This window comes from Papio anubis, chromosome 16, assembly GCF_008728515.1.
Source record: "Papio anubis isolate 15944 chromosome 16, Panubis1.0, whole genome shotgun sequence".
Classification (NCBI taxonomy): Eukaryota; Metazoa; Chordata; class Mammalia; order Primates; family Cercopithecidae; genus Papio; species Papio anubis.
This window is the reverse complement of record NC_044991.1, coordinates 461,660-473,756: the sequence shown is the minus strand read 5'-3', so window position 1 is coordinate 473,756 and position 12,097 is coordinate 461,660. Positions and strand designations below refer to the sequence as shown.

Sequence of the window (12,097 nt, the reverse complement as noted above, 5' to 3'; positions counted from 1 at the left end):
CTGGTCTCTCTACTGTAACCCCCTGCCCTGGGACAGGTTTGGAGGTGCCCGTAGCCTGTGGTCCAGCCGCCACCCTTGGAAACACCGAATGGCCTGCAGAGGGCGGCCTGGGCATGAAGATACCACTGGAGTACAGTAGTAGGTAGGGGCTAGAGGTTTGATCAAGAACAAAACCCAGCCCTCTGTGCTCACCACTCCACCACAGGGGCCAGAGGGGTCTCAAGGTGTTCAGTGTGCCCCCTCCCCCCAGGGACCTGCTGGCCTTGGAGGGTGCAGAGAGCTAGGGTAGATCCTAACATTTCTCCCCATCAGGCCCTGCCCCGGGTCTGGCTTCAGGATCCACACACAGTGGCTCAGACTCTAAGCCATTAGCAGAAGGTCACCCTGTAAAAGGGGAGGAGGCCAAGCCCTAATGTGGGGGTTCGAAGCTCACTGGCACAGGTCTGGGGAAGTGGGCACCAGCTTTGTGGCCTGGGAGAGATGGGATGCTCAGGCCCCCCAGCTGGCTCTGAGGGTCTGAGCTATTAGGCCAGCCTCCTCTACATGCAGGCCAAGGGCTTGGAGGCCTTAAGACAGGTCGCAGCATGAGGACGCACAGCCAGAGCATGGAGCCACAGAAGGGTCTATTTCGTTCCAGCCACGTGGGCGCCACACAGTTGATTTACATTCCAGGCAGGGGGTGCAGGAAGGTCCACTGACGTCGCCCAGGAGAAGGGATGTCCCTGAGTTGGTGCCCTGCGCCCACCCTCTGTTCTTCCTCCGCATGGCCCAGACCAGGCAGGGCTCAGAGGCCAGGGCCTGACCTGGAGCCCCACCAGCTCCGAGGTTTCTGAGGGCACCGGGCAAGGGGGCCCCGGCTCCAGGCATCAGAGGCCATCCCCAGGTCGGCCAGAGGTCCTGTCCAGAAAGTTCAGGTGCTCCTCCAGGATAGGCACCCGAGAGCAGAGGCACGGGCATGGGGAGGAGGGTCCATGGAACCCAGGGGTCTGCTCCGACAGATGCCTTGGGATGCAAGCCCCAGCCAAGGTCAAGGTGGCAACGAGGGTCCCCTCTCAGGTGGAAGGTGAAGGTGGTCCTCACTGCCACCCTGGAGCTCAGAGATCTTCACAGAGCCGTCTCCTTGGAGACCCTGGCTCCCAGCTGCCGCGGAGGCTTGAAGCTGAGCACCTCTTTGTAAGTAACACCTGGCGGGGGCGGGGGGCACGACAGAAACCAGGGTCAGCCTTTGCCTTCCATCCTGGGGTGTCACTCACAGACACGCCTGGCGGTGCCTCATGGGGCCCTTCTCTAATCCTAATGTCCAAACCACTGAGAGAAGGTTTGTGTGAAGAGGCCATTGCTCTAGATCCGGATTTTCCAGGGAAAGGGGAGGTGGCCAGGGCTTGGCCACGTGTCCACCACGGTCTGTCCTAAAAGCTGAGGCCCCAGCTACAGTTGTGTGGGTGGGGACTACAGAGAGGATCCTATGGCCCATGGTTTTCAAATTATCTTTTTAGCAGGAGAAACCTTTAATCAAAGCCAAACTCATAAGCACACAACTAAGCACACACAGCGAAGGGTGGAGGCCCTGCTGCAGGCACCCAGGGACCCGTGGCCCTAAGGAGCACAGGTGAAGAATCTCAGTCCATCCAGCCCCACCCAGCCAGTGTGGAGGACCAAGGCCCTGCGCCCAAGGCAGAGCCAGGACAGGGCCTGAAACACGGCACTGCTCCCAGTGTCCACCTGCTGTCCCCGGGCACCCCCACCACAGGTTGGTCATGCAGCCATGAAGTAGACACAGCCTGCCATTCTGGAGCAAAAATGAAGCCAGGTCCAGCATAGCCTCAGGCCATAGCATAGCTGTGGGAGCTGGGGAGGCTTCTCTGAGTTCAGCCTGAGGCTGCACAGGCCTTGGCCAGCCCTCCAAGATGAGGGGATAGCCCCTGGTATAGGGGATGATGGACCCTAGTAGTTAGGGTTGGGGTCTGGACTGCTCAGGGGGGCTGGGGGAGACAGGTGAGGCCCTGGGGACTATCTTGGGTATATAAGACATACATGTCTTGTCCAGATGGGAAGGATCCTAAAATGGACCAAAGAGAGGGCCGGGCGCGGTGGCTCACGCCTATAATCCCAGCACTTTGAGAGGCCGAGGTGGGCGGATCATGGGGTCAGGAGATCAAGACCATCCTGGCTAACACGGTGAAACCCTATTTCTACTAAAATTACAAAAAGTTAGCCGAGCGTGGTGGCGGGCACCTGTAGTCCCAGCTACTCGGGAGGCTAAGGCAGGAGAATGGTGTGAACCCGGGAGGCGGAGCTTGCAATGAGCCAAGATCACGCCACCACACTCCAGCCTGAGCAACAGAGCGAGACTGTCTAAAAAAAAAAAAAAAAAAAAAAACACCTGGGGCAAGAAGAGGCAAGGACAGATTCACGAGATGTGAGGAGAGAGGCCTTAGGGACAAATGGACATGGTGAGGGTGGCACGGTGGCCCGGGTCTCTGGCCTGGACATGGCGGAAGGGCAGCAGGTCTGGGGGCCAGGAGGGGCTAAGTGGGCCCTGCTGCCCTGACTCACAGCTGCCCTTCACTGTTCCCGGCTCCTTCTGTGCCAGCCTCTGTGCTGAGCCTGCCAGGAACACCCTCCTTTCCTCTTTCAGCTCCAGCCAGAGGTCATTTCCACCAGGCCACACGGCCCCATGCTGCCCTCTGACCTCCCATTCTCCTCACCTGACCTGCATCCCAGGGACGGGGATTTAGGACTCTGAGCCTGGTCACCTGCACAGGGCCCACAGGGTCCACACAGGCCCTGCCCAGAGCCCCCCCACTCACAGGTCCACACAGGCCCTGCCCAGAACCCCCAACTCGGGTCCACACAGGCCCTGCCCGGAGCCCCCAGCTCACGCTTCCATTCATCCAGCGTGCGGTCCACGTCATCAAAGGAGTCGTCATACTTCTGGACCTGGGGCTCATCTTCCTTGTCATGCAGGGACTCGAAGTAGGGATGGGCCAGTGCCTCGGCTGCCGTCACCCGCTGCTCCGCATCCAGCACCAGCATCTTCTCCAGGAGGTTCACAGCTGCGGGGGAAGGTGCGTCAGGCCAGACTGCGGGAGGCCCCACACTCCAGCACCTGGTGGCCCCCACACTAGCCAGCCCTACCCAGAGGGCTTGCATTGGTCAGGATGGAGGCAAAATCCTTCTTCTCCAACTCAGGGAGGCCCTTCATGTAGTTCTTGGCCTATGTGGAAAGAAAGGGTGAGGGGCCAACACCGAGGCCCGGGTCCGCCCCCACCCCCACCCAGCTCCCCACTCACCACTGACCTCATCACTCTGCAGCCGCTGCACAAACTCAGCTGGAGGCGTCCCTGTCACTTTCATGATCTCCTTCAGCTGGTCCAGGTCTGCACTGAGGTCAGGAGCACAGCTCGGGGGCCAGAGATCAGGGCCCTCACTGCCCCCACCTGGGCAGGAGCCATCCCCACCCCCCTAGAACCCCCCACCTGGGCAGGAGCCATCCCCACCCCCCCAGACCCCCCCACCTGGGCAGGAGCCATCCCCAACCCCCCCAGAACCCCCCACCTGGGCAGGAGCCATCCCCACCCCCCCCGGTGCTGCTGGAGGATACGGTCGCTGCCCTTGAACAGCGTCTTGCCTGTGATCATCTCCGCCATGATGCACCCCACAGACCAGATGTCCACTGAGATAAAAGCCATGGTCAGCCCCGTGGGCAGGGGGACGGGATGAGATGGGGAGGGAGGAAACACAGACACAGTCCACCCACCCGGCTCCCACCCCAGCTCAACAGCCTCCCTGGGGAGCAGCCACCACAGGGCTCTCTGTGAAGAAGTAGAGAAGCAGATGGTGCAGCCCGAGAGGCCCAAATCGCTAGGCAGCTTCTCACCCGTCTGCGTGTAGCGCATCCAATTCAAGATGACCTCGGGTGCCCGGTACCACCGGGTCACCACATAGCCAGTCATCTCGCTGTCTGCCTGCCTGGCCAGGCCAAAGTCCAGGATCTGCGGAAAGAATCGGGGAGGTGGGTTCTAGGGGACTCCCAAGGAGCGGACAGGCCACCCATGGTCCAGGAGACCCCGGGGGGGTTGGACTCGAAGCCCCAAGCTGGGGCCTCCTGACAACCTTTGAGGACTTGAGGCCAAGCCCTCGGACCCCAAACTGCGCGAGCTCCTCCCTTTGGCCAGTGCACCGAGCCCAGCTGCCCTTGGGATGGAGCAGGGGCCCTGGGGCTCCCCTCTCCCTGCTGTCACCTGCTGCCCACCAAGGCCTCAGCCCTGTCCTGGACCAGGCAGGGGCCTGGGGGTGCCTCCCACCCTCACCCGCTGCAGGTATGGCATGTGGCATACCACTGCCTCCTGGGGCTCACCCACCCACCAGCTCCTTAGCCACTGCCCAGAGCCTGGGGCCTTGGCCCCCTGCCCAGGCCTGACAGGTAGATAGGTGGGCAGATCCGGAGGGGCCCCTGCCAGGCGGCACACACCTTCAGCTCACAGTCTTCGTTCACAGCCAGGTTGCCAGGCTTCAGGTCCTGGGGACAGAGGAAAGGTGGCCACTGTGCCCCACCCTCCCGAGCATGGGCACAGCCAAGAGCCTGGGTGGCACCTAAAGATGGGGCCACCAGACCTGGCCCCCTTGCTCTCTGCAGCCCTTCAAGGACAGACCCAGGTACCTGGGCATCCAGGCAGGCTCCCACCAGGGGCTGTGCATGAGGCGTGGCTCAGCCCCCCCAGACCCCGTCAGCCCCCCCAGACCCTGTCAGACCCTCACAGGTAGGACGTGGAGGCGGGGGATTGCGCTGGGGGAGGGCTGATGGGTGGCTCCTCCACCAGGACTCACTCTGTGGATGATGCCGGCAGCATGGATATACTGCGGGGACAGAAGATTCGGCAGGTTTCAGCGTACCAGGGCCTCAGAGCCACAGGGCCCTCCTCTGCCCAGCCCCGAGGCCCTGCCTGCCTCCCTGCAGCCTCCCCTAGGGCCATACCCTCAGCCCCTTCAGCATCTGGTACACGAGGAACTGGATCCGGTCCTCGCCCAGCTTCTCATGTTTCATGAGCTTGCCCAGGTCGGTGCCCATGAATGGCATCACCAGGTAACTGTGGGAGGGGCCGGAGCACCATCAGTGGGCAGAGCCAGCCTCTGCATCCCAGAGGCCTACCCAGCAGGCCCAGGCTCAGACCCATCCGGGATCCAGCAGGTGCCCCCGGGAAGGTCACCCTGCAGCACCCGTCCCCACTAGCCTCGGCATCCTCACAACCCCACCTTGCAGTGCCAGGCTCCATCCTGCCCCAACTGTCACTGCCAGCAACGCTCACACCTCCCTCCCACCCTGAGGACTGTCAGACAGGCAGGAGGCTGCCCTTTGGCGTTTTTGTTTTTGTTTTTTTTGAGACGGAGTCTCGCTCTGTCGCCCAGGCTGGAGTGCAGTGGCCGGATCTCAGCTCACTGCAAGCTCCGCCTCCCGGGTTCACGCCATTCTCCTGCCTCAGCCTCCCGAGTAGCTGGGACTACAGGTGCTCGCCGCCTCGCCCGGCTAATTTTTTGCATTTTTAGTAGAGACGGGGTTTCACCGTGTTAGCCAGGATGGTCTCGATCTCCTGACCTCGTGATCCGCCCGTCTCAGCCTCCCAAAGTGCTGGGATTACAGGCTTGAGCCACTGCCCTGGCCTCCCTTTGGGGTTTTTGAACCCTCTGCTAAAGCGCCCTGTGTGCCAGGCTGGGGCTGAGGCTGCAAGGCTCGAGTCTTCACAGGCAGGGGAGGGAGGCAGTCAGGTTTCAACCTCGGAACTTTGTGCCAGAGATGAGGGAGGTGCCTGGGGGCAATGGGGGCACGGCAAGGCATCTGGGTCAGAGGGGCTGGCTGAGCCGGTGGAGACGGACACAGGAGAATGGTATTTAGCACCTCCCCAGAGGCCACTGAGGCCAGCGTGGGTCCTTGACCTCTGCAAGTCAGGCGGGAGGCACCTGCTACCCTCTCCAGGCCTTCGTCAGCCTGGCCCTTCACTCTTGGCCGACAAGGTGTGAGTCCCGGGGTGGTCGGCTGCAGGGCAAGGGCAGGGTGGGTCCTCCCTACCGCTTCTCCCCCACCTGCTGGGAAAGGTCAGCAGCTCCAGTTACCGGCCACACACTTGGTGCCAGGGTCCCGAGCACGGGACCTTCCTGTTAACAAATGGTCAGGTCCAAGGTTCACACCTCCGGTGCCGGAGAGCCCAGGTGCCAGGCGTGAAGGGAGGCAGCAGCCCCAGCTCTGCCCAGCTGTGGGTCCCAGGACCATGTGGGGGAGGGTGTGGGGCAGAGTAGTATGGGGGGGATTGGCAGTGTGCATCCCCTACTCAGGCTACAGGAAGAGAACCCCATGCCAACCTGGAACCTGAAGCCAGTGCCCAGAGCTGCCCACCACCCCTTGTGCCCAGCAGCCAGCCCAGGTCGGCACTCACAAGTCTGTAAAGTCATCCAGGGTCTCATCAGGAGTGAACACATCCAGCAGCCCAATCACCTGGGGGGCCAGGTAGGGTTGAGAGTGCAGCAGAGGACACGGGCTGGGGCACCCCCCACGAGTGGCACAGCCCTCTGGGCAGGAAATCCCCTCTGCAGCTGTCGTCATGCCCCACTGTCCAAAGGGCCTGGCTCTGCCCACTGGCAGCGTGGCCCAGCCCTGGCACACATACCCACAGACAGGTTATTTTTGGATGGTGACAGCCGGGATCTTCTGGGGGAAGGGCAACCCGGAGTCTGGGCTGGCTCTGAACCATCCAAAGGGCTCCTGCCACTTGCCCCTTTCTCCCCTCTTCTCCCCAACCAAGCAGACCCACACCCAGGGAAGGGATAGCGCTATGAGGAGAGGCCAGGCCTCTGCTGGTGAGGCCCAGGTGGACAGCACCATGACCCGCCAGACCTGGTCCCCACAGCACCCCTGGTTGGGGAGATGGACAGTGGACAGGTCATGTGATAACTGCTGCCTCAGCATTTTGGGGTAACAGGGTCCCAGGGAGGCCTGGAGAAGTTCTGCACAGCCAAGGATGGACGGGCAGGTAGACATGTGGGCTGCGGGACACCCGGCAGAGGGCACATGCAGAGTGGCCAAGGCAAGAGGGAGAACACTTGGAGAGTTTGAGGAACACAGGGAGGGAGGCCAGGTGGCCGTGGCCCAGGCCAGGGAGGGGCTGAGGAGAGGCCAGAGGGAGCCGGCAGGGCAGCACACACCAGGTGAAAGTTTGGCTTTGATCCCAAGAGACAGGGAAGGATTTAAACGGGTGTGATGCTAAACGCGTCCTGCTGGCCGTGGTGTAGGGACTGGCCAGAGTGAAGCAAGAATGGACCTAAACTGGAAGGACAGCTCTGCCAGAGCCGTGGGCAAGAATGTGGAGGGAGGAGGAGAAGGAACAGAGGCCCGTCCAGGGAGGCCTGGGAGCAGCGGGGTCTGTGGACACGACAGCTGGAGGGTGCCCGGGAGAGCGCTTTGGCAGAAGTTGGAAAGCAGGGTCCTGTGGGCTAGGGGCCATAGGACTTGGCTTGGCCTCTGTGGTGTGGGGGCTGGCCTGGAGAGGGAGGTGGCATGGGGATGGCAGGACTGAGGCCTGTGGCAGAGCCTCCTCCCCCGCTGAGCAAGGCATGTGGCCTCACAGAGCTTCAGTCTTCCAGGAAGATGGGGTTCCAGGGAAGGAGCCTCAGCTGCAGGCCGGGAGCCCAGGGGGCAGACCCCCAGGCACAGCAGGGACCCCAGGACAGCAGGGTGGTGGCTAAAGCCCTGGTGGAGCCCAGCACGGTGGGTCACGGCTGCACTCCCAGCAGTTTGGGAGGCGAAGGCAGGCGGATCATGAGGTCAGGAGTTCAAGACCAGCCTGGCCAACAGAGTGAAACCCCGTCTCTACTAAAAATACAAAAAGTTAGCCGGGTGTGGTGGTGGGTGCCTAGAGTCACAGCTACTAGAGAGGCTGAGGCAGGAGAATTGTGTGAACCCAGGAGGTGGAGGTCGCAGATCGCGCCATTGCACTCCAGCCTGGGTGACAGAGGGAGACCCCATCTCAAAAAAGAGAAGCCCCAGTGGACGGGCGCGCTGGTTCAGGCCTGTAATCCCAGCACTTTGGGAGGCCGAGGCAGGGGGATCACTCGAGGTCAGGGGTTTGAGACCAGTCTGCCCAACATAATGAAACACCATCTCTACTAAAAATACAAAACATTACCCAGGCATGGTGGCATGGACCTGTAATCCCAGCTACTCAGGAGGCTGAGGCAGGAGAATCACTTGAACCCAGGAGGCAAAGGTTGTGGTGAGCCGAGATCATGCCATTGCACTCCAGCCTGGGCAACAAGAGCGAAACTCCATCTCAAAAGAAAAAAAAAAAAGACGAAAAGCCCCAGAGCGCTTGGCTGGATGGGGCAAGGCCCGAGCAGGTGAGTGAGTGGGTGGGTGGGGGCAGGGGGCCGAGGGGAAGGCTACAGTCCTGGGGCAAGGTCTTGGTGTGACGGGCGGGATGGGGGAGTGCGGTGGTGGCAAAGTGGGGGCAGGGCTGAGTGTGAGGGGGGTGTTGAGGTGGGGGCAAGGCTGGTGTCCACCGCAAACAGATTTCACAGGGCCCGGGGTGGTGAGCTGGGGTCAGGGTGGGTTATGGGAAGCCTCAGAGAAAAGGACCCACCCAAGGGGCTGAGAGAGTGGCGGTGGCCAGGAACCAGGGGGCGGGCGGTTTGCTGGTGGACGCAGGGACTCATTCTCCCAGGGCACCGGTGGCTCGGATGACCCAGGAGGGTCCAGAGCATCTCACCCTGGAGCTAGGGTCCGGGCGCCCAGACCACCTGCCTTCAGGCTAGGCCCAGACCAGGGGCAGGGCAGGAGTGACGTGGGGAGCAGTGGACAAGTGGGACTGTGTCCAGAAACCAGAGGGCCCCTGGCAGAGAAGTCAGGCTCTTAGCAGCCAGCCACTCCGTGGGAGAGGCCCAGGGCAGCTGTGCATGGCATCTCACAGGCAGGACTGGAAAGGATGGGCCCCCACAGCAAAAGGGAGGGTGTCTGTGAGATGACCACCATGCCCAGTGCCCCCCAAACAGCAGCTCCCTGAACCCTTCACTCACCCCCAGGGGCTCCAGAGGGTTCACCATACTCCCTACGTTCTGGCGCCCCCCTCCTCCCCCTCCACTGGGTCGGAAGACTCGGGAGATGGACAGCAACAAAGTGGGCTCCACAGAGGGGCTGGAGAGGGGCCCGGATGGGAAAGAGAAGGTGCCCCTTCCAGGAAAATCCTCCTGCCGGAAGCATCCTCTCACCGCGGGCTTCCTGGCTGGGGGCAGGGTTTGGCGTGAGACCTGGAGGATCCCCTGGGCCTGGCCAAGTCGTGTCCCCTGACCAGGGCCTGGCTGAGGCGCCAAGTCAAGGGGCTCTTTCCCGGGCCTGGCAGAGGAGGGGGAATGGCCCTTGGGGGAGTCGTCTCCTTGCTCTCCTCCTCCCCTGGGGGCCCACGGCCCGACCCCCGCCCCGCCCCACAGCAGGTTGCCTGGGGAAGGGGTTGCCGGGTGGAGGGACCCAGCCCAGCAGAACCGAGCCGAGGCCGGGGCGCCTTCCCGGAGCGGGGTCGCGCGACTCACGTTCTCGTGGCGCATGTGCTTGAGCAGGCGCAGCTCGCGGTAGGCGCGCTTGGCGAACAGCTCGGACTGGAAGGGCCGGTACAGCTTCTTGATGGCCACCTTAGCGCCGGTGCGGCTGTCCACGGCCGAGCTGCGGGGCGGACCGCTTAGCGGGAAGGCCGGGCACCCCGCGCAGGCCCCGCCCGCGCCGCCGGCCGCCCCGCCCGGCCCGCGCTCACCACACCGCGCCATAGGCGCCCGAGCCCACGGGCTGCAGGTCCCGGTACACGGCGCGCACCTCCCAGGCCGTCTTGGTCACCTCCTGGCGGTAAAAGCCACTGCGGGCAGGCGGCGGAGAGCTCATGGCAGGCCCGGGAGCCGCCCACACCGCAGAGCCCGCGGGCGGTGCCCCAGGACCGGGGACCCGGGACCCGGGATCGGCGGGGCTTCCTCGGCGTGCGCCCCGGGCGGACTCCGCGCTGCTTGCCCGCCCGCCGCTGGGACGCTCCTGTTCCCGGCCCTTCCCTCGGGGATGTCCCAGGTGCCGACCCTGGCCCGACCCCGACCCAGGCAGCGCACGGCCCCTCCCCCGCCCGGGGACCAACCGGCCCGCGGGCGGCGCGCACGTGACGCCCTCGCCCGCCCTCCGGCCCCTCCGGAAACCCGAGGCGGCCGCCGCCGGGGGAGGGCCGGAGCCTGGGGGGAAGCGCAGGGGGAGGGGAGCGCCGCCCCGCAGCTTTGTCCCGACCTAGGGCCGGACGCGGCGTGGAGATACCCCTGTCAGCCTCTCCCCTTTGGCTGAACTTCCCCGCTCTGGAGGTGGAGCCGGGGTAGGGGGGAGCTCCTGCTGAGACCCTGGGCTCCAGTCCTGACTGCCCATGGTTCCAGGGCGCAGGGCCCATCCTTGACAGCCTGAGCGCTGACTTCTATCGGCAGTCCCAAGTTGGGCTGAGCGCTGTGTACCTAGAGTCAACTTCCCACGCCACCCCCAAGGATGCCCTACCTCTGCGCCTGATCCATCCATCCCCGAATGGGGGGTCCATCTGCACCTGTCTTGCCTGTATCCCTCTTTCTACACGGAGGGGTCTGTCTCCCAAAATCCTCAGGCTGCATCCCCAACCCCACCCCTGTGGCCACTGACCCCGGGCCTCTCAGTCCCATAGGTCCCCGAGGGCCCTTTTGGACACCCAACTCCTCCCCCTGCTCCCCCCCATCTGTGGGGTGCCTGCTGCAAGTGTTGCAAGTGCTGGTGCCCCTGCCCGTCCCATCCCTGCCTGTCCTGTCCTGCAAAACCCAGGCTGAGGGTGGCTGCACTGTCTCCAGCAGGGATGGGGACCTGCTGGGGCCCTCAGCCTGACCCCTCTGTGTGGGCGTTATCCTCCCATAAGTCTGGCCCCATCCTAGACCAGATGCTCTGGTGGGCAAAGCCCCACCCTGACACCCCCTCCGCAGTCCAGAAACCTGGGTCTGAGGAGGGATGTGGGTGCACCCCGGGAGCCCACTGGGCTGGTGGGTAACAGGATCGCTAGGGCCCTCTGCCCCGCCCTCCGGCCATGAATCAGCAGCTCAGCCGCTCAAGGGCGGGAGGAGCTTTACACCTGGGCTTTGGGCCGTGTTCCGTGGCATTCATCAGCTCGTGCCCAGTGAGCAGGGGCAGCCCAGGGCTGCCCAAACCACAGCTGCCTGTGGCCTGCACCCTTTGTGCCCTGGGCTGCCTGTGGCACTCCATCTACCTCTTCCAGGAAGCCCAGCTGCCACTGCTGTCCCCCTTAACTCCCCGTGGTGGAGCTCAGGGGTCCAGAAGGCCCCACACAGACCAGGCTTCTGAGGTGGGGCTGTGTCCCCATTCTGCTCCCACCCCCAACCGCCAACACTGGACTTCCCCCAGGACTGACCACTACACTGATGAGGCCCCAGGAGGGCCCCCAACTCCCAGACAGTTTCCACCCCTACCCAAGACCCAAGCAAGGGTACAGACTGTCCCTGGCCCCTAGAGACACTGCCTGACCCCAAATGGTCTGGACCCTCCCCCACACGTAAGCTTCAGAGCATAGTAGGAACGGGACCAGCACACACATTCTCTGGGTTAAAGTGGCCTCTTTTTCCTTCACCAGGAAGGAAAGGAAAGCTATTTTCCCTAGCCCACCTAGCCCCCGCCCAGGGATGGGCAGACCCTTGCTCCCTTGACACCCAACTTCCCCCCAGCCAGCTTCCCTGACCACTGAGGGGTAGGGAGGTGGTGTCTGGATCTTGGCCCGAAGCCAAGCCTGCCCAGTACATCCCCACAGGGCAGCTGGGGTCACCATCTGGGTGGCCGTCCCACCCTGTGCCCTCAGAGCCCACCCATCAGCCGTGTCCTCCCCTGGTCCCCCTGGGCTCAGACCCTCCAGGGAGCAGGGAGGGTGCCAGAAGATGGCCACTGGTCTGACTGGGGGCCTGAGGGATCTGGCCAGCTAGAGGTGAGTGATACAGAGTGACCCAGACACTCCCCCCATGCCCAGCAGTGGGGATGGCGGCGGCAGCAGGGCCTGGAGTGGCCTTTGGA

The 12,097-nt window shown here is 63.5% G+C and overlaps 1 protein-coding gene across 3 annotated transcripts; it reads right to left on the bottom strand.

The window, feature by feature from the left end:
• Nucleotides 1-604: 604 nt before the first annotated feature.
• Nucleotides 605-10,227, bottom strand: MAPK12 (mitogen-activated protein kinase 12). Of its 3 annotated transcripts, none has more exons than XM_009217576.2 (12): nt 9,792-10,227; nt 9,574-9,703; nt 6,432-6,490; nt 4,979-5,090; nt 4,762-4,860; nt 4,475-4,522; nt 3,881-3,995; nt 3,605-3,676; nt 3,301-3,380; nt 3,139-3,217; nt 2,883-3,056; nt 605-1,184 (listed from the first exon to the last, which is right to left on the bottom strand). In XM_009217576.2, the coding sequence occupies exons 1-12, from the start codon at nt 9,914-9,916 to the stop codon at nt 1,105-1,107; spliced, it is 1,173 nt and encodes a 390-aa protein (XP_009215840.1). In that variant the 5' UTR covers nt 9,917-10,227; the 3' UTR covers nt 605-1,104. The 3 variants fall into 3 exon arrangements, with proteins under 3 accessions (XP_009215840.1, XP_017800927.1, XP_003905793.1); XM_017945438.3 differs by having other exon boundaries at nt 9,851-10,073; XM_003905744.4 differs by having other exon boundaries at nt 607-1,184; nt 4,831-4,860; nt 9,792-10,212.
• Nucleotides 10,228-12,097: the final 1,870 nt, after the last annotated feature.